The sequence below is a fragment of the Trachurus japonicus genome, chromosome 6 (assembly GCF_045865225.1).
Source record: "Trachurus japonicus isolate A0001 chromosome 6, Traja_1.0".
NCBI lineage: Eukaryota > Metazoa > Chordata > Actinopteri > Carangiformes > Carangidae > Trachurus > Trachurus japonicus.
In genome coordinates this window covers 13,563,467-13,586,637 of record NC_140912.1, presented here as the reverse complement: position 1 = coordinate 13,586,637, position 23,171 = coordinate 13,563,467, and the positions used below count along the sequence as shown (strand labels likewise).

General features: G+C 43.6%; 2 protein-coding genes across 16 annotated transcripts in view; one reads left to right on the top strand and one right to left on the bottom strand.

The window, feature by feature from the left end:
- The first annotated feature begins 88 nt into the window (after positions 1-88).
- Positions 89-1,636, top strand: LOC146985784 (uncharacterized). The gene is made up of 4 exons (XM_085780452.1): positions 89-406; positions 491-679; positions 1,367-1,554; positions 1,628-1,636. Exons 1-4 carry the CDS (start codon positions 169-171, stop codon positions 1,634-1,636), a joined length of 624 nt encoding a protein of 207 aa, XP_085636578.1. The 5' UTR covers positions 89-168.
- Positions 1,637-8,130: 6,494 nt separating this feature from the next.
- Positions 8,131-23,171, bottom strand: part of megf11 (multiple EGF-like-domains 11) — a 69,998-nt gene continuing 54,957 nt past the window's right edge. For 3 of the 15 annotated variants that reach the window (XM_085779036.1, XM_085779038.1, XM_085779040.1), the window contains 14 exons: positions 22,749-22,912; positions 22,511-22,613; positions 19,494-19,640; positions 17,922-18,056; positions 15,166-15,294; positions 14,453-14,581; positions 13,671-13,799; positions 13,398-13,526; positions 13,063-13,299; positions 12,728-12,897; positions 12,573-12,636; positions 11,210-11,254; positions 10,304-10,519; positions 8,131-10,033 (listed from right to left, as the gene is read on the bottom strand). In XM_085779036.1, coding sequence (XP_085635162.1) covers positions 9,858-10,033; positions 10,304-10,519; positions 11,210-11,254; positions 12,573-12,636; positions 12,728-12,897; positions 13,063-13,299; positions 13,398-13,526; positions 13,671-13,799; positions 14,453-14,581; positions 15,166-15,294; positions 17,922-18,056; positions 19,494-19,640; positions 22,511-22,613; positions 22,749-22,912 — 1,973 coding nt within the window. In that variant the 3' untranslated portion in view covers positions 8,131-9,857. The remainder of the gene's footprint in view (positions 10,034-10,303; positions 10,520-11,209; positions 11,255-12,572; positions 12,637-12,727; positions 12,898-13,062; positions 13,300-13,397; positions 13,527-13,670; positions 13,800-14,452; positions 14,582-15,165; positions 15,295-17,921; positions 18,057-19,493; positions 19,641-22,510; positions 22,614-22,748; positions 22,913-23,171) is intronic. The other 12 variants (XM_085779037.1, XM_085779039.1, XM_085779045.1 and 9 more) reach the window with 7 other exon arrangements.

Here is a 23,171-nt window from a genome sequence, read left to right as displayed (position 1 = left end):
CAGTTGTGTGAAGCCAAACAACAGCAACTCCAGGCGCAGGGCTTGTCTCTCCCTACTGGTGACATCCCCAAGCACCTGTCGAGGAAGGAGCTGGTTCTGCATTGTCGGAGGAGGACCCGTGGGGAGGAGACCACGACTCAGCTGCTGGAGGAGCTGCTGCAGCTGTTGATGGGAAGCCGTGGCAACGACTCCCTTGGAGTTCCCCTGCTGGACACTGAGAGGATGGAGCACATCTGGATGGTCCAGAAAAAGCATGTCAAGTGCATCCAGGATCCACCAGGTGTTGCACTTTACATCAAGACTGGGGAGCTCTCAAAAGGAGGAGTGATGCTTCCCATCTACAGATGTTCCAGAGGCTCTACATCGCTGGAGTCTTTTCACCTCCACCTGAATCGCTTCATTCCAGGTGTGTGTCTGTCAGACATGTTGGTGCATGTGTTGTGCAATCCAAGAATATTTAATCATTTGATTCTTAATCATGTATTTCCAGGGACCAGTGCCAACAGTGTAAATTTTCAAATTTACCTGTTGGAAGGGCTGCACAGGTGGAACCAGGACCGTGGTGCTGCAGCCCTGTCCTCTGGATCATCTGCTCTCTGCAGCTACTCTGGTGACCTGCTTCACTGTGTCAACAAGAACTACCAGAAGCTGTTTGGCAGGAAGTTGGCACCAGCATTCTGCCCACCCTCCCATTACACCGGTAAGTGTTACACCTTTCCAAATGATGAGGACCATGTAGGCTATTTTTATTTCTGTGACAAGGACACAGACGCTAACACTGGATACAGTGGCACACAGACAGACGGACTCTCACATCAGCTGAGTAGCAACATAACAACTTTAACCAGCTGTCAGACAGCCGCTGCTTACTGAGATACACTCATATTATTCATACGACTGCACGTACACTCACACACTCATTCTCAGACACACGTCCCGTGTCTCCCTCTTTCACAGACCATTCACTCTCCCCTTTGTCTCACCTGTAAAACACATGGACAGGACAACAGAATCAGTAAACAAGAACAACACTTACAGTTACAAGATGTTACAGTCTTACAAACTCTACGTCAACCACGATGCTCATTTATTCCACACGTGCACACACATACACAGAGCCACAACCACAGACAGACACAGGAGAACACAGTCACACTACACAACAGATACATTCTCAGTCCAGCATGCCACATTTATGTGTATGGCCATGTATTCTGTGTTTGTGTGTTGTTGTGTAGCTATCTTATGGCTACATTAATAATGCTGCATAAGTAAGAACATGAGTGATGTTACTCAGTTTTAAAATATTTTATTCATTTTACTAACTTTTAAACATTATTAACTTTTATTTCAGGAGAACTCATAGGGGTGCAGTATCTGTTCAGGCAGACTGGCCAGGCGCTGCAGGATATGCACCCTGATTCAGAGGAGACGGCTCAGCTCATTGAGGAGCATGATGTGGAGGACAACATGGAGGAGGATGAGGGCTTCTCTGATCTCCCAGAGGATCCCACAGTGGTTGAGGTCCTTGAACCCTCTCTGCCTCCTTCCACTGTCTCCTCCACCGCACCCACAACACCAACTGCCTCCTCCACTGCACCCAGGACATCCGACGTCACCATCACAGCTCCCATGACGTCCACCATCACAGCTCCAAGCACCACAGCACCCAGCTCATCAACAGCTTCTGGCACATCGACCATGGCTTCCAGCACTCCAGCTACTTCATCACCTGTAGCTGGAGTTCAAGATGCGGTATGTGTTTGTATGTTTAATTAGAATATGTATGAATATGGACATTTGCACTCATTTTGAATACATATATATATTTATACAGTCCACAACATCAATAGCATATCATCAGTGTCCAGTGTCAGTGAAGGCTTATCATTCTTATCTAAATCTTCTAAATCATTTGCACAGGCTGTTGATGAGAGAAATATCCCTGGGTACCAGCATGTGGACAGCCTTGCAGAGTACCTGGTGGAGCTTCGGGAGCAGACGGCCCTCTTCCTCAACAACCAGCAGGCAGACACCATCATCTCCCTGTGGCAGAGCCTGGACGACTACGACAAGCAGCAGGTGGTGTATGCTGCACGACACCAGGGCAGATTGTTGAGTGGGCGATTTAGAACGCCCAAGAAGCCTTCCACAACCCCTGGTGTGGAGAGCACCACCCGCTGTACATTGGGGGCAAGTAGCGTCCCTGCACAGTGGCCTGACTGCTGCCGGCTGGTTGAAAACATTTTCATCAGGCTGTGCAACCTGCATCCGAGCCCACTGAAACGAGGCAAGACAACTGATTCGAGGTGGTCCTTAATTCTTAGGGACTACCATCGAATCAGACAGATTGTCACTGGCAATGCGCTCGTGATGCAGGGCACAGACATTCAGCTGGTTGAGGTGAACCAAAACACCCTCATCCAGTGGCACAACCGGCGGCAAAAGAGACTGGAGCTCTCTGTGAGACTGCAGGGCACTGTCCTGCCTCCAGCCCTCCCTGTGTCAGCGCAGCCTCTTCAGGAGGCAAGAGTGCTCCCTGATCAGCCAATGCGGGCACAGCAGGAGCACCAGTACCAGCTGCCCGCGAGTACGGCAGGCCAGGCCAGGCAAAACCAGAGAGCTTCAACCACCCAGCTTTCTCGGCCCATCATGCCAAAGAGGAACCTGTTCACTGCATCCCCAGCACCAGGACCTTTTCTGACACCTCAGCTTCTGACACCAGTTGGAGTGCTTCAGTGGGCAGCAGCTATTCAGGGCCCCCCCAACACCAACACCACCCCACAACCCATCCATCCATCCACAGCGGAAACTGAAGTAACCTTAAAGCGCCCATATAAACGCACGGTACCAGCAAATACCTGCAAAAAGTGTGGGCAGTTCCGCACAGCAGAAACTGGCCACAGCCAGTACCGTGGCAAGGTATACTGTCCTGTGACAGAATCCCTGCCAAAGGACCAGTGGCTGGAGGAGATGAGGAAAAATCTAAATTAAGATCAATCAACAGTACTTTGTAAATAGTTAATAATTGTAAATAATATTTTTTATTGTAAATAGTTGAATATTTTCATACAACAATTGTTTTTATGTGAAGAATAAATATTTGTAGAGTGTTTGTAGGTTCAGTGTTGGTTTAATTTTACTACTTTGTGTTACTGTCTTTGTGTTGGCATTTTCTGAGTAAATAAAACTCATGAGCAGCAATTGTCACTACTCTAAGTGTTTTTATTGACAGTATGTTGAAAACAATACAACAGCAACAATAATGATAATGAATATAACAATGGCTATAACAACACTCAATTAAAATACCATGATGTTATAAGTAGCTAAATACACACATTACACAAGAAGAAATTGTAGGTAAGTGTCAAGTATACATACATAGTAGCCAATATGACAAGTTGATTGAAATGAAAATCATTTGATTTCTGCCAATTGATTCAATAATGTTAAATTATAGCCAATATGACAAGCTTTTACATGAAAATTGTTACAATTTTGCCAAATGATTCATAGGTTAAGTCAAGAGATTCCAAGGTCACAGGTTCGATCCCATCCATGGTACACTGAAAAATATTAAAAGTTCTGTATTTGTCATCAGACGGCTTGAAATATGTTAATTGGGACAAAAAAGTTCACTTTCTCTCTTCTTTTCTCATTTTTCCCTCTTTCTCTTCCTTTTTCTCTCTTTTTCCTTCTCCCCCCTTCTCCCCCCTTCTTCCCCTTCTTTGACGGACGAATGTTCCCCAGCTTGAACGCAGAGTGCTAACCATTACACCATAGAACCGCAGTGTTGCGTTCCAAAATTATATTCGTAATTTGTGTCAACTATCTAGAATTTCAATATTTTTGAATTATTTTCCATGACTTTTGCTTTTACTACGCAGCCACAGTGGAAGAAAACCATAGAAAACGCATGTGTTACTAACTACCCGGTACTAACTAACCACTCACGTAGACGTAGACTGTCTTCAGCTCTCCACCAACTCCCACACCGTCACGTCGTCTGTATTGTCTGCCCCCTGTCGGCGAGGAGGAGAGCGGCAGCGTCCCTGGCAAATGGCTTCATCGAGCAAGGTTGACTGAATTCATTACAGGACTTTGTATTGACATTCAGAGCTGATGAAGCAATTTAATTATGAACAACCCATCTGTAGGCCTGTGTGTATACAGTATATATATACTGATTAGATACTAATTAAATTACTAATAAAAGTAGTATAAGAACATTTATCAGGGATGCTTTTTTTTTTTTTTTTTTTTTACAATAGGCAGCATCAATTTAAGTGTATCCTTTATTCTTTAAAAATAGTGACTCCAGCACCTCTGTAGCTTGGTCCAACACAGTGAGTTTGTGTAGGTACAAAGACAGAGTTTTTGTCAAAGAAGAAAAAAGAACAAATCACCACAAAACATCAATGTTCTGCTTTGCCTCATGGGGAGACGGTCCCTTTCAGCTTTGGGCTGATGTGTAGCCTAAACGACGGGCAAGTGTGTTCTCACAGAGTTCACAGAGCTTTTGTCCGCATTATCTTTGTTCCAGACTTTGTGTAATAGCTCAGTTGGTCGGAGTTATATCAAGGTAGGCTACATCTCTATTTAAGAGCAGGTATAGACACAGGAAGTGAAAATGATCATGACTGTGATGAATACTGATTATCTGTTAAGAATGGCTCAGTAAAGATGCAGCCACTGATTACATTCATTGTGACAATAAGAAGTGAAGCATCTCTCAACACAAATGAGCCAGATGCTGAGGAAAAAAGGAAAAAGTTTCCAACTCATGTTCTCCTCACTTCCACATAAATCTACCTCCATGGCTCTCAGCAGCCGATGTCAGACTGAAGTAAAAGTGACAGGTTATCCAGTCGCAGTGTGGTCAGCATCCAGGTGTACAGTCTCTTGAGAATAAACCATAGGGGCAACTCTGTCAGATCATTTAGAAGAATAGCCTCTTTTCTGTGGCAGCTTCTGAGAAAAATAGCTTTGGCTGAAAGCTATAGCTGACAGGCTGACTGCAGCAGAAAGGATTATGCCGGAAGCCTGCATTAGTAAGTCCCCGCAGTTCTTCTTTTTCCTCTGCAATATTTTACAGCCCTTAAATAATCAGCCAAGAGACGGTCCTGCACATGATTCATACACTGTCCAGGTTCTATCATTACATTTCTCTATTATTTCCATCTGGTTTTCATGAAGCTAAATAATGTTGTGGTGCTTGGATTGCAGCTTCACAAAACAGGAAATAACTTTGTTGGCTAATATTGGTTATTGTGCTACAATTTGACATCAACTGTTGTCTTGACAACATCTGCTGGACAGTAATGGAGAGCAGAGTTTCATACTGCACAACCTAGATACAATTCCCCTGCAAATCATTAGGCTACTGTACCTCAGTCCAAACATAGGCTACTTTTACTATTTAAATAACACTCCTGTGCAGAGTGCAACTGAGTGTTTGTTGTGTACTTGAAGTTTCACACTTTCCCTGCTAGTTTAAGTCTGTGTGGTTGATGTGGGCCTCATTGTCTTTAGGTGTTTTTCTTTTTTCTCCTGTATGTATTCCTCTTTGTTATAATAAATGTATTATATTCTTCTGTAGCCTACAGTACATGTTGTTAATGCAAAGCACACTGAACTCACCTGATAAAATGTGGTCCATGAAGTCTTCACATCTCTCATTGTCATTTTTACATTCGAAACCTGCCAGTTGCACAGAACTTTAACTGGTGGATTTAATCAAGTGAAAATATGCAGCCGACTGAATAACTTAAGCATTCAAGGCATTCCCCTGAAAAAGGAACAGGAACAGAGAGTCAGAGATTAGTCTTTTTCCAACTGTGATTAATTTTATACCTGAAAATGTGATACATAGAAAAACAATGTCCTTCCTCTACTAAAACAAAAATGCTTAGATTGACAACATTTATTTACATATTAACACTGACCTCTAACCAGTACAGCCCAGAAAGGTTGAACAATCATTTAAAACCACAGAAAATCAAAAATATTTCCTTCTTTTGTCACAGTGACTCAGTTGGAAAGAGGCGGTGTCGGCTCCTGAACAGCAGTAATCGTACCTCTATTTGAACATCAATAATGGTTCCAGTTACATTTTCAGGGAAATCTCCTGCTGGGAAGAGTGAGATCTGATTCTCACACAGTGTGAACACTTTCCACCTTACACTGTCTGCCCAGCTGTGAATCTGACATCTGGAAGTTGAATGTAGTCTCTGTGTTGGTGCTCCTCTTTACCTCTGTAAGCCGCCGCGAGGTAGCCTATCATATGAATTATTTCACGTTGAGAAGATGAAACAAACTACACCAAAATCAGTATCTCACCTTACCGTGGTGTGACCTTGTATTTTCTTACTCTCTCTCTCTCTGAAGTACTCACTTGTATTCGGTCCATTAGCTCCTTGACTTACTGGCTGCCTTTCCTTTCAGTGGGGCATCACTCAGGAATTGTTGGCTGTCAACTGGGCGGTGTGTCCATCATCTGTGGAGCTCAGGAAACTGCTCCTAATCACTGAGAAGCAACCGGAGCTCCTCCGCTGTAATGGGTTTTCACACCTTCTCCATGCTTCCATATGAGCCTTTCTGTTTACAGTGAAGACAACTTGCTTAATAATCAGCTTCAATTCAGCGGCGTCTCTTCATGCATCAGACAGAGTTCAGACTTATCATTGAGAGAACATTGTTTCACTGCAGATCATTTTATGCAGGTTTGGTTTTGTTGTGGAGGTCATTAGACGCCTGAAGCGGTAGTTCAGCTTGTGCCTGTGAAACACTGCAGTCCTGTAAGTCCACAGTCATATTTGCATTTTATGCATAAATGAAAGACTGAACAGGTAGAACATTTTATATTTGCATATTGCATCTAATTCTGCCTCATGCATTGTATTTTATCATATTCAATGTTTAATTGCACAAGTATGTATCTTTAAGTACTTGATATCATTGTTTTGCAGTTTTCTTTCACTGTATTGTAACACTGAACATTTCCTCACTTTGGGACTAATAAAGGAATATCTTGCATTATCTCAATTCATATGGTAACAATTTCAAAATATTTGATAATCAACATCTCATCTCCTGGTGCAAATCTCGTAGAAAGGTACCAAGAGAAATTAAAAAGTAACTTTACATCAATAAAAAGGCAAATGTACCCCAGGACGTCACTATGGTGGAGGTGTCGTGTTGACCATCATTCCTATTGTTCTGCTCCTGATGGATGTGAATAAAGATTTAAAAAATGCTGTAAAATCCTGTCAGTGTGTGTTCCAAACTTACGTGCAGTGTTTCAGCATCTGATAAGTCTGTTAAACACATTAAACTTTCATTGTATCACCAGTATCTACAGTACACTCTCACCAACAAAGCTAGCGCTCTGTGGTGGTGCTGTGTTCACTCTGAAGCCTCCCGCTCAGTGCAACAGAGCACCTTCTCGTCAGTGATGCTGGCGGTGGTCAGAGGTGCCACAGTCATGCTTCTCAGCCTGGAGTACAGTTCAGGAAAAGGTTGAATTCCCACACTGTCAGGTTTATTAGAAATGAAACAGTGGTGGTGCTGACTGTAGGAATTCAGCCTTTTCTCATACAATAAATATGAGGGCGATTCTGTCCCCTGACTGAAGTTTGCCACCAGCGTCTCGTTGTTTGAAGATAAGCTTGACATACCTTTAAAATAATAAAGTGCTATTCAAATCCCAAGCTGCGCAGAGCTGAAATTGCATAGTCACCTCTTTGAAGAGTCTATTTAACATGAGAGCTCTCTGATAGAGTAGGCCAATTCTTGAGTCTAGAGGATGTTTACAAAAAATAATGCGTGGCCATGATTTTTCTCACCTGTTGATTCCAGACTCAAAACATTTTGACACTTTGTAATTCAGGCAGAGGGAGGTCATAAATGGTAAGCACTCTGCTACAGACTTGAATAACATTTCTTATTTGTTAGTGGAAACCTTCATTCACCTGCAACAAACAGTCTCGTCAACATTCATCACTGTGACATTTCAATATTCCCCGCCACAGATGAGGAGAGACATGCCCTGTCCAACACTTGACATCAGCAGTGAATTCATTAAAGTCACCCTCTATCTCTCCAGTGTATAGACCTGACTGAAACAGGTTTCTGATGATAGAATAGGCTTTTAATTTGAAATTTATGTACCAAAACAACAAGCAGCATTGATATGACAGCAACTGGAAAAACGTTCCTCGGAGGAAAAACAGCCACATAAAATATGATCCACTGTCACCACACTGGTCAAAGATGGTCAAAGATAATGTCCAGTACTAATGAAATGCTGTCTGGGCATCGATTGTCAACATGTTATTGCTTCTACAGAGGGTGAAATGGAATTCACATAGTGAATTAATAAATTATCTTCAATAAATAAGTTACTTAGCCTGATACAAACATAAAACATTTTTGAAAATGGACTTTTTACATACAGTTCCCTTTGTAAATACTGCACATGGTATTTGTGGGTCTAGAGTTGGTCAGATGAAACCTTACTTTAAATTTACAGTCTGACAGAGAGAGAAATAACAATCTAAGTGACTTCAAAAACGGTTCACAAAATGACACTGATCATCTCACAAGAAGATAAATTGTGTGTTATCTACATCGGTGGGTATCCATTATCTGATCATGCTCATCTTTTCTTTTCTTTTTTTTTTAAATCCTAGTGTCACATTGATAAAACTTCACCATCACTAATATAAATTAATGAATAAAGCAATTGCCTTAATAAATACAAAACATAAAAAGTCAAAACAATCCCTTCTTAACACCCAATATTTCAAAAATGTAAACTAAGACATTTGCAAGAAAAATGCTTTCCACATAGAAAACAACACAAGATCTGATCACTTCATCAGTGTGGGGAATAATCCAAAGTTTAGACCTACTGTGTGTGTGTGTGTGTGTGTAAGTGTGTGTGTGTGTAACTCAGTTATACAACAGGGGCATGAACACTGGTGACCTGAATACATACACTGGGCCTCATTTACACTGTAACTTAAAAGAAAATCTCAAGTTACAGACAGAGATCACATTAATATTAATTGTGTGATCATTACCGCGTAAGAATGAATAAAGGACCATTACAATATATTTTATTATTTATCCATGCTTCATCAGACTGGGTTCGCTCTCAGCTACGTTTCCACGTTTAACATTTAGAACAGAGGTTTCTTGACTATATGGCAGAACATGTCTTAACTTCAGAGCAGATGATCGTAATCACTTCATGTCAGCTCAACATTAAGATGCAGCTGCTGCACACAGTGAAGGACCATAAACTCTGGTGTGTATGTGGTAAATCTTAACTTGCTTTGACACGGTCAAGGTTGCTATACCTTCCTGATGAAATCCCTTTTGTTTAGGGGGATATCATAAACACTTGGCTGCCTTAGTAGTAAACCTATACCATGGGCTAAAAATGAGTGACTATAGCTCTCTCCCTGTAAATAATCCCCCCAAACAATCCATGTACTGTACGCCGCCCATAGCGCAGTCTGGAACCATTAGGTTCCACTTCAGGAGGTCCATAAAGAGGCCGGGCAGCAGTTTGAGTGATCAGTTCTGTAAGAAAATAAAATGGACGAATGGTCGCTGGTGTGTGGGACACTCTTTTCCTCCCCTCCCTCCTTCAGGGTCACAGAAATATTGTGAGTGAGGGAGCCAAAGAGAGCAGGGTCCAGAGGAGCTGTGGCCGTCCCTTCATCTCCACATCTCAGTATCTAAATCAAACACGCACAGAGACACGAGGGAGGGCTGTTGGTTGAGAGTTGGCTGAATGTTGCCTGGATGTGGGCACGCTGTCAGGGCCAGGTGGGAACGTTTACCCTCTAGAGGAGGGAGCTGGGGCTTTCTGGGGGTGGCGGGGGTGTGTGTGTGGGGCTGTGACGCATCGGCAGTATGTCATAGTGGTTGGGGATGTGGCTGCTGCGGGGAAGGTCATAGGGGCTCTGGGAGAAGCCGGTGGCCATTCCATTGGGTCCCTGCAGGACGCTCACCGTCGGCTCTGTGACAGTTTGGGAGAGAAGGAGGAGGAGGGAAAAAAAGGAGGAGAGGTACATGAGACTCAGTGAAGTAGAAAAGTGGCGGGCACACACAGAGGAGAAGAGAGGGAGGAGAGAGGAGAGGTGCATGCAATAGAGTGGCAGGCAGCTCACACTTCCTCTTATCACGGCTTACAGAGTCTGTACAGGCTCACAGCAGGGGGCATGACCAGAGAGGCCATAAGCTGCAGGACCCTGCTGAGCTCCACACATCAGAGCAACAACGCACTCACCAACATCATAGACATTCCTGCTCGCACTGCCCAGGAGGGTGGCAGTGCCTCCAAAGGGCACTTCACGGTGGGAGGGGGACTTCATCTCCACGTAACTGCTCTCTGTATGCTTGCAAGCCAACCCCGGTGGGTCTCTAATGGTGGCATATGGATTCTCACTATTGAGGGAGCAGGAGCTGTTGCTGCACATGGAGCCCTTGATGTAATCTGCAGCGGCTGCGAGACAAGGACATATTCGGTATCAGCAGAGATGAAGAGATTGTCACTTACCTATAGCAGTGGTATTAATGCTAGACTCTAGACAGCACAAGTCAAATTTAAAGAGACATCAGCGAGGCCAGGAGAATAGCAATGAAAATCATCGCCATTCGGAAGAAGTTGTACTTCTTTTGTCTCTGACATGTGACTAATGGTGGTATATAGTAATCAGAGTACAAAGGGGAGAAAGTGGAGGGCTCATCTCATCCATAACAGTCTCATCAGCCTGATAAGAGGCCTCATTAGAGACCGCAGCAAAGCTCCTTCAGACCACTCTTCACACCCCTGGGTCCCTCACATTCACCACCGACTGCACAGTGTGGGAGACAAAATGACGTATCGGGCACTGAGCCATAGAGAGCAATTACCGTTGGAACAAAACCTCAGCCCACCATGATCTTGTCCAAAGTGGAGAGAGTTTTCACATAAATCATAGAGAATATAAGGATATGGGATTTCAGGTCACATAAATAGCAGTCTCGGAGGGGAAGAGAAACCAAATGGGGAAACTGATACATGGGCTGTTGAGCATAAAAGGATTTTGTAATATTGGTGCTGGTGAAGCTGAACAGGATTCTACATGCAACGTATGTCTGCGCACACACACACACACTTACGCACGTACTGTTCTTACACTGAATTATTTACCTTTTCTCGACCCTCTCTGTGTCTGTGTCTCTCCCTGTTGAACATCTGTAACAAATGTCAAAACACAAAAGTCAAGCATCACATATGAATTCCCCCGATGTGCGAAGGCTGACAGCAAGTATCTCATTAAGGGACAATGTAGTGCGTCTTACTTTGTTGGATGAAAATGAGGAATGTGACTGGGGGATGTTATTGAACACTTCGCCCGCTTTCTATCACATTCCCCTGAGGCTTACAAGCTTACACGTATAATCAACGGTGGTCATGATGGGATATTTGCCAAAACAACAAAGCATCATGAATAGAAGACGCGTCTGGCGCCAGGCGACATCCGTCTAATGGACGGATGCACCCTTCAGTACATCAGGACGAACATGCACGACTTTCTCTGCAAGTGACTTGTCATTAAGACTGATGTGCTGTGCGCTCGAACACAAACTGGAATGTGCAGATCAAGATATCTGACTTTTAAGTCAAGCATGACAAAGCCTAAATCGTATGAAGATATTCAGATTTTCGCATGCTGCTTAGCAGTAATGAGCCTGTAATGGGAACACAAGCACGGCTTTTCATATCGGCAGCACAGTTTTTACAATCTATTTTAGTTTGCACCATCACAATCCCAGAGACTATGAGGAATCATCTATGTATATAAGAGTTTAGCATTTCTAAAGAGTATGTTAACATTTCATACACTGTTTATAACATAATACAAGTGTATTGTACTGAGGCAATTTTTAATTGTCTGTAAAAGCACAGTAAATGGCAACAATATAACTTCTCCCATAAAGACACATTTATACATCTTTGCTACTTTGTTTTACTACATTTCAATTCATGATGTTTACAGAGCAGGAGTTACAGCTATTGACAAATGAAGTGATAAACCCAAATTATAGTGTTTTATAAAGGATTCATTAAATGTACCGGAGCTAAATGCCAAATAGGAAAAAGGGAGATAGCTAATAAACCTGAAATCTAAGCTATTATTAAGTAATTTTATTATCACACTTAATTTTCTGTAACCCATAGACCACGAGTGTACCGCTTGACCCAGTGCAAGTCATCACATAGAAGTGTGCAACCGGGGGAAGTGAGAGAGGACTAATGAGCTCACAGTGACCCCTATTCACCTCTGCAGCGCTGATTTCTCTGTCCCACCCGCATATCTTATCAAAATCAGAGCAAAGGTTACTTCTTAACAGGAACCCCCTGGTTCATCTTCATTCACAGCAGGATAGCGATGTCCAGGCTGGTGTCATTGAAAGGTTTGCACTTATGGCACATGCGTCTTTGCCCTTGAAGTGACCGTCCAACAAAGTCTATATTCAGGGGTTCATGTAAGAGAGAGAGGAAAACCAACCTAGATCGTTGAGGTTGCAGTAGGCCCTCCACTCGGAGCCATTTCTGCTTTTCAGTGTGCCTGACTGTGAAAGGAAGAGCAGAGTGTGTTGTTGCTGCAGTGTGTTATTGGGGAATGGGTGTTTTAATGGAAACACACATGGAGAGTGGTCATACTTTGAGGGTCAGGGTCCCATCTAGGTTGCTGGAGATGGTGGAGACAACGTTACACTGGGCCACAGTGTGGTAACTGGGGTTGGAGAAGCACTGGGCGCCACTGCTGCTGCCGCTCTGGCTCTGATTGACCTCTGCAGCGCTCGTCCTCATCGCTACGGTACTGCCACACTCTGAGGGTTCAAACAGCAGGTTGAAAAGATTTAAAACTGAATATGTGTATTCAAATACATGGACATTTGAACAGATTGGTTTTTACTCTAAATAAATTGAACATAATCAAACATGTATATTTGACTGGTGGACTAATGTTCAGTCAGAGTGATTAAGTGTCTTACCAGAGAGTGAATAGTCAGTGTTGGTGATGTGCATCTCCTGTGTGTAGGACACACTGGGCTGGATCTCGTGGCCTTTGTCCCTCTGCCTCTGTCTGTACCACACAAACAGACTGAGCATGGCCATTATGATGAGGAGGAGAAAGATGATGCCCATGACGGCCCCCGCTGACTGGCGCTCAGAGCCTCGCGCTGGGCTAATCTTGGTGTAGGGGTTCAGCTCCTCCATCATCAGAGCTGCTACAGACACAGGAAGTGGGTTGTTTAAACATCGTGTGCACATCTGCGCTCGAGTGATATTACAGTGGAGAGTCTCGATCGGCTCGATCGCCCCTCACCTTGATCACACCTGATGCCTTTATATCCGGGGCTGCAGTAGCATGTTCCAGTAACATAGTCACAGGTTGCATTGTTCAGGCACTCGCAGAGCTGCTGGCAACCATACCCAAATGTGCCAGCAAGACACTCTGCATGGGAGAGAGGTGCATTACTACACCCATCAAAATTAAAGCACTTAGAGAGTGGGAGCCAAAGTGTTTATAGAACACATACACATAACCACACTCATCCACAGGGAAATTTTTGCTCAGAATGAGCTGGGCCTACTCAACTCTGCTCACAGCTCGTCCCAATGAAGCCTGTCCGGCAAGCACACTGGCCGGTGATGTGGTCGCAGTCTGCACCGTTTTGGCAGCGACAGACTTCAGAGCAGTCCCTGCCGTAGAACCCTGAAGGACAGCCTGGGACATGAGATGGATAATATGTTGGGATGGGAGGGGGCGGAGAAAACAAAGAGAAGGGAAGACAATGTATAGAGTCAAGGTCATATTGCAAAGGTGCAGCAAAATCAATAACGTTCAATGTCTCTGCAGCATACTCAATAAGGGACAATGAGAATGAATGGAAATGAAACATTTCCTGCTTCAGCAGAAAATGCATTTATGCTGTGGACATAACAGAGGTGGAGATAAAGCACAAGACGACCGTGAATAGTAAGAATCTCTGTGAGGTAGGAAGAAAAAAAACTGTTAAAACAAATGTTATTTCCATGCACAACAGCAGGAGCATGGCGCCACGAAAAAAGACTGAATAAACCCTTGGGGTGAAACATAATGGAATTCAAATTAGTGGACTGATGTTGATGGTCTGCATTATCCCTGTGTGAGTGACTGGAATTTATAACAAGCAAAATAATGGACTAAAAATCTGTTTTATTTTGCTGTTGCTTTTGTTTAAAAAAAAAAAGAAGTTAAATAAATAAAGTAAACAGAAACCTAGTATCATCCAGTTGCCTCTGACAAAAATGTCTTGTTTCTCATTCGTTGTCTGCTGCAGTACTGCTGGAGTGCCAGTAGATGACAGTGTGTGTCTACTAACTGCATGTGAGACTCACGCTGTGTGCAGTAGAGTCCGGTCCAGCCGGGGCTGCACCTGCACTCCCCATCGTAGGCACTGCACTGGGCTCCGTTGTGACAGTTACACGAGTTGAGACAATCAGGGCCCCAGTGCCCAGAGGGACAGGCTGCAGACGCCAGAGACACAGTCAAGCTCATGGTCACACACACTCTCCCATACAAACTCAAACACAACCACGCACATACAATATTCCACAGTACATTTAACACACATCCTTGCAAAAATAAAAAATAAATCTGGTGTGAACTCTCCCCTCCGTTTTCCCATCATCTGTGTTATGTGAGTAGACGTCGGCGTCAGGTTGAAGAAGAAGCCGAGTAAAGCACTGGTAATGTAACATCTATCTGATCTGAAGTTGTTTTTTTTACTTTAAGTAGTTAATGCAATGAAAAACCAAACATCAATTTCACACGGCATGACAGCTCAAGCTTTGCTAATGATCTTAGGCCTACAGTGCTGTTAATCAAAGAGCATAATGTATTACAACAATAATTTAAGCAAACTATGTGTTTTACATCAGCTGGGGCTCAGGGTAGTTCTTGGAATGGGGGGCCACAAAAATGATAGATGTGTATGAAGGTAAGCGAAAGAGAGAAATTAGGAGTGGAGACAGACAATGAGAGAGAGGGAGGGGGGACGGGGAAGAGGGGGGGGCTGAACACAACATTATAGGAGAGAAGCCATCCATACCCTGTGAGCAGTCCTCTCCTATCCAGCCAGGGAAACATTGGCAGGAGCCATCGATGGGGTTGCAGGTGCCGTTGTTGGTGCAGAGGCAGATCTCACCACAGGCCCTCCCATACCTGCCACTTGGACACACTGGGATACACAGAAGAAAACCCACACACACACACACACACACATAGACAAAACATCACTTGAAAAAACAACCCTGATCCGCACGTTATCACTTTCATGCAAAGACCAACAAAATCCATTAACATTATGACATCAAACTTGGACACATTATTGTGAGCGCGTTTATACAGTACAAACAAACTCATCCTGCAAAAGGTTGTGTAAACATAATTCTCTAATGGATGATATTGTTTTGTTTGAGTGGACATGAAGTGATCTGTTTAGACAAAAGGAGGAGTCAATCACTGCCTCCTGTGGCACGACTGCCCCATTTCCATTCACTAGAGTGGAATGAGTGATGTGCCACAGAATTAAAATAGACCATGTACACAGACCACTCTATACATTTTTTATGAAATTAATATTTCAATGCTCTCTGGCACTCTTCAATAAAAGATGTAATTTCCAGTGAAACCTCCATTGTGTTTTCTTGTTGGACCATGGGACAAAGTGAGCCAAGGTGTATCCATAACCATCGGGATGAGGGAGCTGCAGCAGCACCAGCGGACACATCAAAAGGTTTCATATAAAGAGAATAGCCCAGAGTTACACATATCAGATAAGGTGGCTGGCTGTGAAAGACATGGGTCTAACTCATTTTCTTGTGGGGTGATTTTAATGATTACATTTCAACTGGCTTTCCCCTCTTCTTGAGAGCTCTTTCAAGCTCCTTCAAGCAGGTTGTCATTAGGCCACGAGGTTGGCTCCCCCATACTGCTGCTTCTGGGGATTCAAGACTCAACACACCAGGACAGCTTCATTAGGGCTGGGACTCTGTGCTGGACGGAGGACAAGTGAGGACGCCAACGAGGCTCAACAAGAGGAGAATGTGCATGTTGTTGGCCACCTTCGTCCCTCATGGCCTAACGCCTGCTCACCAGTAATTATAGTCCAGACAAATTAGCGCTGGTTCTCGTTATTTCTTCTTCCTTTCCTTGAGCTAACCTATTAAACTTTTATTTGTAAGACATTGCTCAAAGCCATGAAAGAGAATTCCAAAACTCCCCTCTGCCTTTCTGTAATTTATTAAAAAAAATGGTAAATTATTATTAGATGTAAAACCTACAGTGGATTGTAGGTATTTCTCCTCAACACAGTGATGGAAAACATGATTTTTATTGCACTTCATGGCCAAAGAGAAACCGCTGACTTGACAAATACAGAACCTCTGGTCACACACATGAATAAATATTGGATAAACCAAAACTACTTACTATCTACAAGCACTATATTAACTTTTTATGAACGTTTGTATAGCGTAGCATTATGCAGCTATATTGATATTTTTAGGTGCTTATCGATGCAGAGTATTCGCAAACAATTAAACTTTATTTGTGAAGACATCCTTTATTCATTTCTCCTACAATTCACAAAGAAATGTTTGCATTACTTTGTTGTGATAAATTATTAATTTACACTCTAACAACCAAGTGTGGGTGTCTCACAACAAGTCTTACACTTGTTAACTCTGTTTGCAGCTACATTATAGTGTAATATCCACTATTCATTATTCATCGATGCTCCTTAATTAATTTATTTAAATTAGTGCTACACATTTACATTTTTTACATGTAGTTGACATTTTACCTCTAATTTGTTTATAGGTTTCAGTTTGAATGTTCTTTAAATGTTTAATATACAACTAGAGTACCAGCTACATTATTAAAGAGACACTTATTGTCAACACATTATGTGACAATAACAAATCTTTCCACACTCATTTGTGAATATGAGTTCCATTTAAAATTGATGTTGGCTCAGAGGGACAAAGATGTGTTAAAGTGCCTCAAGACTTAAAAGTGTATCGTTCAAATTCAGTTCAAAGACGTCTGGGGCTTAAATAGAGAATAATGTAAGGACGTAAGCTTTTCTGTCAACATCTTGCTCTGCAGCACCACAAGGACAATTTAAAAATAAGAAAAAAGTTTGCCTCGTTGCCTTGAAATGAAATTCAACCAGAACTACAGATGTGCGCACATGTTGTGTCTTTGTCTCCTTGTTTTTGTGAGAAGCAATTTACATGCATCTCCCTTTGCAGAGTTAGGAAGAGACAGGAACATTTACTTGATGTATCCTTTGTCTGAAAAGTGGGTCTCTGCAATATTCAGGCTCCTGTTGAAGGTTGATTTTTTTTCTCCCCCCTTTAGGTCTGTGTTGCACTGATAATAGGCATTATTCAAAGTCTCAAGCCTAAGATGCCAGTGGTAGAGGCGGCAGGTCATCTTTTGATCTTATTAGAGCCACAGAGAGCAGGACTGTGAGGCGTCCTCGCAAAATCTTGTCACAGAGGCATTTTATTGACATGTGAGAGCATCCTAAGATTTTCTAGGTTTCAGCACATTGTGATTTATCAGACAGTATAGTCCCAAAACGTATGGTTTCAGTTTTTTATATTCACTGCCATTGTCTGACCATTTAAATACAGATTTTTGTATTTTATGCCAAGACAAAATGCCAAGACATTTTCAGATATAAACTGTTTTACCATTTTCCAGCAGCAAATACTAAAAACTTCACAGTGAATGGATTTGACGGTTAGTGAAACAGCAGGGAAAGGTCAAAGGGACACAGAAGGCTACAGTACTTGCCTTGGTTACAGAGCGAGCCAGCGAATCCGGAAAGGCATTCACAGTGGCCTGTGATGTGATGGCAGGGCCCGGTGCTGTGGACACACTGTGGACACGACTGGCTGCAGCGGTGCCCGTAGAAGCCCGGAGAGCAGACTGTAATCATCAGAGTATGAAAAGAGAGAGGAAAGGGAATCAGTTGACAATGTTGGGTGGCACAAGAGGTACAGTATATATATATAATAATGAAACAAGGCGTGACAAGAGTGATCAAGGGAGTGCAGAAAAATCAAGGCCAGAAGAATTAAAGCAGAAAAGATGAGGAGAGACAGCAAAGGGAGGGAAAAAGCAGGAAAGTCTTTCTTTGTTGTAGTAACTTTTATTTCATCTGGTGCCACAGATGGAGTAGTAAATGAGTTAAAAGAATAATGAAAGTCTGTTTTAATGTGATATCTTGAGAGTAGCTCGACACATACAACAGTGCGTTAATAATGTGGATTCTTATTAAAAGAATGTGAACCATTAAGAAATGTTCAAAAGGTGATAGAAAGATAATTATAAGAACGTTTTACAAGTCTTAACTGTGCAACTGTGATAAGAGGCTGCAGTTTATATTAAAAAACATATTTTCTATTCACTACAGTGAGAGCATTAAATACCCATGTTATGTTCCTTTTTTCACGGAGTGATTTGGGAAAATTCATACTCCGATATCAGCGCTCTCAGGAGACGATTGGGGGTTTCGAAAATAGAAACCTATTAGGTTGTGACAAAAACACCCTGGGTTGTTGTTTGACAACCATACAATGGTAAGTTTCCCCATGGGTTTTGATTTTATTTAAAGCAGCAGGTGTGATGCACCTTTATCAGCCTCTGGAGAAGAGGAGAAGCATGTAATCCTTCAATTAAAGTTTCAACAGGAAAACGCAGCAAATCTGCAGTTACAAGCTTTTCACCCGACGAGGAAATTATCTGTGTAAACATTGAATTTGGAGGAGTAATCATTTCCTGTCTCACACACCACACACACACACACACACACACACACACACACACAAAGAGCTTGTTTAAGTCGCTCTCTTACATTCCACTCAAATTGATGTTTACAGGTTTGTGACTGTGAATTTCACTCCCAATCAGTGAGCTCATCACTTGAGAGCAGCTTCAGACAGACCCCATTCAGAAAGCAGAGCTGGCACTCCCAGCGAGCACGCCCTCTGATGAGCCCCGGGTGAGGACTGTGAGTCTCCCACTGAGAGTTGGCTGTGGAGGACAGGGTAGGGGGGTTGAAGTACATGCGCCTGTGTGTCTCTGTGTGTATCTGCGTGTCTGGTTGGCGGGGTTGCTGCACGGGGGTAAAGACGCTGTGATTAAGTGATAGCAGTGATGAAGAGTTTACACTCAAGCAGTTACGGCCGACAATGCGCCGCCTCTCCTCGGCTGGCTCACCCTTCAACAGTTCTTCAAAGATCAAAGCGGAAAAGCAAGGTCAGTTGTGTGATGGAGTTTGTTCTTCTTACACCGCTCTCTCCACGGTTTCTACAAGCCTGGTTAGAGAGGGGAAGCTGCCCAGAGACAGATAAGGATGCTCACTTCGTTTGCAGGAGGTTCCTCTGTATCCAGGTGCACACACACATGTGCCATCCTCTGGAGAGCAGGAGCCTCCGTTCTGACAGGAGCAGCTGACCGAACAGTTGGGTCCCCAGAAGCCTTGTGGACACACATTATCACAGTGGATTCCTGCACAGGGACAGAGAAGTGACACATATTCAGCTCATGCACACTAGGAAGGCAAAGAACAAAGATGTTGTAATACTGTATCAGCGCGCCTTCAGTAAAGACACATCATCAAAGTGCAGCATTCACAATGTCTGATCACAGCGGATCTGTAGAGGGTTTTTCACCCTGCATGGACCCTCCATTGATTTTAGTCCTCAATGAAGAAGCAGCAGCAGTTTGGAGTGTGTGTTTTTTTCTTTTCAGTTCAGCCCATCCTTTCAGACTCTGTTTCTCCTTTCCAAATGTATTTTATTTTTGATCTGACTGGGGCTCCCTGCCAGTGCACTGTGTTGATTAACAGGGTTGGGTCTCGGGAGAGGCCGAGCTTGTCTCCCATTCTCTTTCGGCAGAGCCGCGGTAGTGTACAGAGCCGAAGGGAAGTATTCAGGCTACAAGAGCACAGTCTGGAAGTGTCACTGTGCATCTGGCGCAGATCCAACCAACAAACGCAAAACACTGCATCCATACAGCGCTCTCACTCTGTACATGAATGCATTAGCACATCCTTGGGAGCAGCACGTTTTCTCACAGCTGTACCCATGCCATCAAAAAAAAGGGGGGAGAAGTCACATGTACTCTACTCTACGTACATGCAGGTTTATAAAATGAAATATTTCGCTGCAAACACTGACACACACACACAGACGTGCAGACACATGTGCACAAACTCTCCAACCTTTCAAGCGCCAGCCCTTAGTTCGAAGCCTCATTTGAAATTTCCTTTGAATGAGAATATCTGAGAATGGTGTGGCCATTAAAGCAGCATTAGTGCAGTACCTTTGAATTAAACCTGGACTAAACTCAGGGGACCAATGTTATACAGTAACCAGGGCGCCTTAGGGCTGGAATGAAGTGAGTAACGGAAAGGAAATGTTAGTGCTGATGAGGAGGGGGCATGGTAGCAGTGATTTAGTCAGAAGCCCAGCCATGGAGATCAAAAGGAGGGCAAGGCTTGTGCAAGTGTGTTTGAGGTTCTGCTAGGCCAGGCAGAAAAAAACAGTGACTGCCTTTACTGTCAGAAAATGAGCGCGGACAGAGCATCACACTTTTCAGTCTAATGGTGACAAACAGAGGGGCTTTGGATGCCTAGTGAGGGAGAAGAAGAAAGAGTGAGAGAAGCCAGAACTGAAGTCTCTTCAAAGGAGGCTTTTTGCTGAGAAGTGCCAGAGGTCTCACTATCCAATTTGTAGAGAGTGAGAGCAAAGCAAACCTCGCTCTCCCTCTTTAACTCAATCCCTCTCTCTCTCTCTCTCTCCCTCTTTCTCAGTGCATGTAAACACACATTCACCTTAACTGCTCTTTGACATGAACTACAATCTGCTCAGAAATAAAGGGTGAAGTCCTATCCAACATGGGCCGGTACGACGCCCCCTGCTTCAAGTCGTCTCGTCAGTCGTCACAGAGCACTGTTTTAAATCTTAGTTGGCTGATGTCATGCTTACGACAGCCCGGCAATAGCTGTGTGGGTCACAGGCAGCTTAGCCACTTACCCGCACGTACTCCTGGAGACGGGCCTCTCGACAGTTCATGCAACCCTCGCAATAAAACAAACAGGAAGTTGACAGCAAAGTAGGATGCCATGCCAACTTGTGGAGTCGGTATGACAGTGTCTGCGGAGAAGAAATGGCTATAGTGCTTCTGTAAATAGCCATTTTATTCCATCCCTGACTTAGCCCTGTGACGAATCCCACATTGTCCTCTCTCTAGGTGCTCCTTCCTACAGAGAGCCCATTGTCAAGCCTCGGCGACTCAAGTATGTATGTATGTGTGTTTGTGTGGCCCACTGGGCTGCAGGCTGCCCCCAGTCCAGCACCCCGGTGACTCAATTAAGGCTGACAGATGGTCCCGACCTGTGCAGGATTCAGAGCATGAGAGGCCCGTTTTGCTGGCACCGTTCTTGCAGATAATAAAACCCACTTCTTTTTTTTTCTCCCAGAATAAATGCCCTAAGCTCAGAAGGCTGAATGGAGTGGGCTGCTGAGAGCTCACAGGCTTGACCTTTCCTGCTGAATCTATTCCCTCCCTGACTGCACCTCTCCACCCAGGCTCAGAGACCAGGTCCTTTGCTAGCCCCCCGTATTTGACATTCAGATGCAACGCTTCATTTTTGAGAATAATGATCCTCACCCTTGCTGTGACATTCACACTTTCCTACCTCCTACTGCTCTTTTCCTGTAAGCAAATGTTTGAAATGACAAGAAACAAAGAGAAGACATATGTTCACCTAAAACTGAGAATTTGCGTCTGGAGGGGGATGAGAGTTCAAACGAGAGTGAATCCTCTGATGTATAAATACGGCGGTGGGATCATTGCGATTTCACAACGACCTGCAACTTCAAATAATTAACAGAGCCGGAAATAAAAAATATCATATATCATCGTCAGCATGGTTAAAACTCACTGGGGCATTCTGGGCAAATAATTTGATCTCCAAGTATTTATCTGGTGAGTCACTTCAGATGTTGTGTATAAATAATAATGGATGCAATATAAGCATGATTGCATACCAACATCCAGAGTGTCAGCCAACAGAATTAATTTAGAGCTCAATTCTCAACATCTCTCATTCACATACCCCGCTGGCTCAGTGGCAAAACAAATTGAACATTTAATTAACAAAACACTGCTTAGACATTCTGTAAACATACTGTAAAACACAAATCATAATGCCGCAGCATATTCTTCTGTTTTGTAAAACAAGTATGTCAGAGTTGTTTGCAGTGCTTTTGATTTCCCCTGATTAGAATAGAAAATACAGTTTAGTGCTTCTCCCTGCACCTCATGTCTGCTTCCTCTCATTATTGTTTTTGCACAAGCAGAAATGGACTGACCTGTCCAGCCGGGGTAGCAGCGGCAGTAGCCACTCACGGGGTCACAGCCATTAGCATGGCTGCAGTCGCAGCGCTCGCGACACTCCAGCCCATAGGTGCCATCCTAACAAAGATTTTTAAAAAACATACTGTTTTAAAACATGGTACAAGAAGACACCACAAGTTGTATTACGGTCCAAAATGGTGAAGAGCCAAAGGGATTAAGAGCAGGAGCCTCTCAGTTAGAAGGCCATCTTACAGGACAGGGCTCGTCGCAGTGCTCTCCCCTCCACCCTGGAGAACATGTGCAGATGCCATCCACAGGGTCACATGCAGCTCCATGGCCACATAAACATGTCTGATTGCAGCCCAGACCCCATGTGCCGCTGGAGCAGAGGATGGAGCAGTCCACTCCCTGCCATCCTGGGGTCAAAGAAATCAGAGACACATCAGCCTTTAGACATCATGGATACAGCTACACCTGGAGTTCAAACCCTCAACATGAGGGGGAAGTGTGATGCAAGGGATATTTTCCCATCTATTTTGCAAAAATCTTGTTTATTTGTAGCTTAGCCATCACGGTATTGCCTCATGCAACAACCTTTGCCCTTTCCTAATCTGTGCCAAATGATATCAACTGGGCCCGGTGCTAACAGCCTATAAAAGCTCCGGCTGCTGCTGC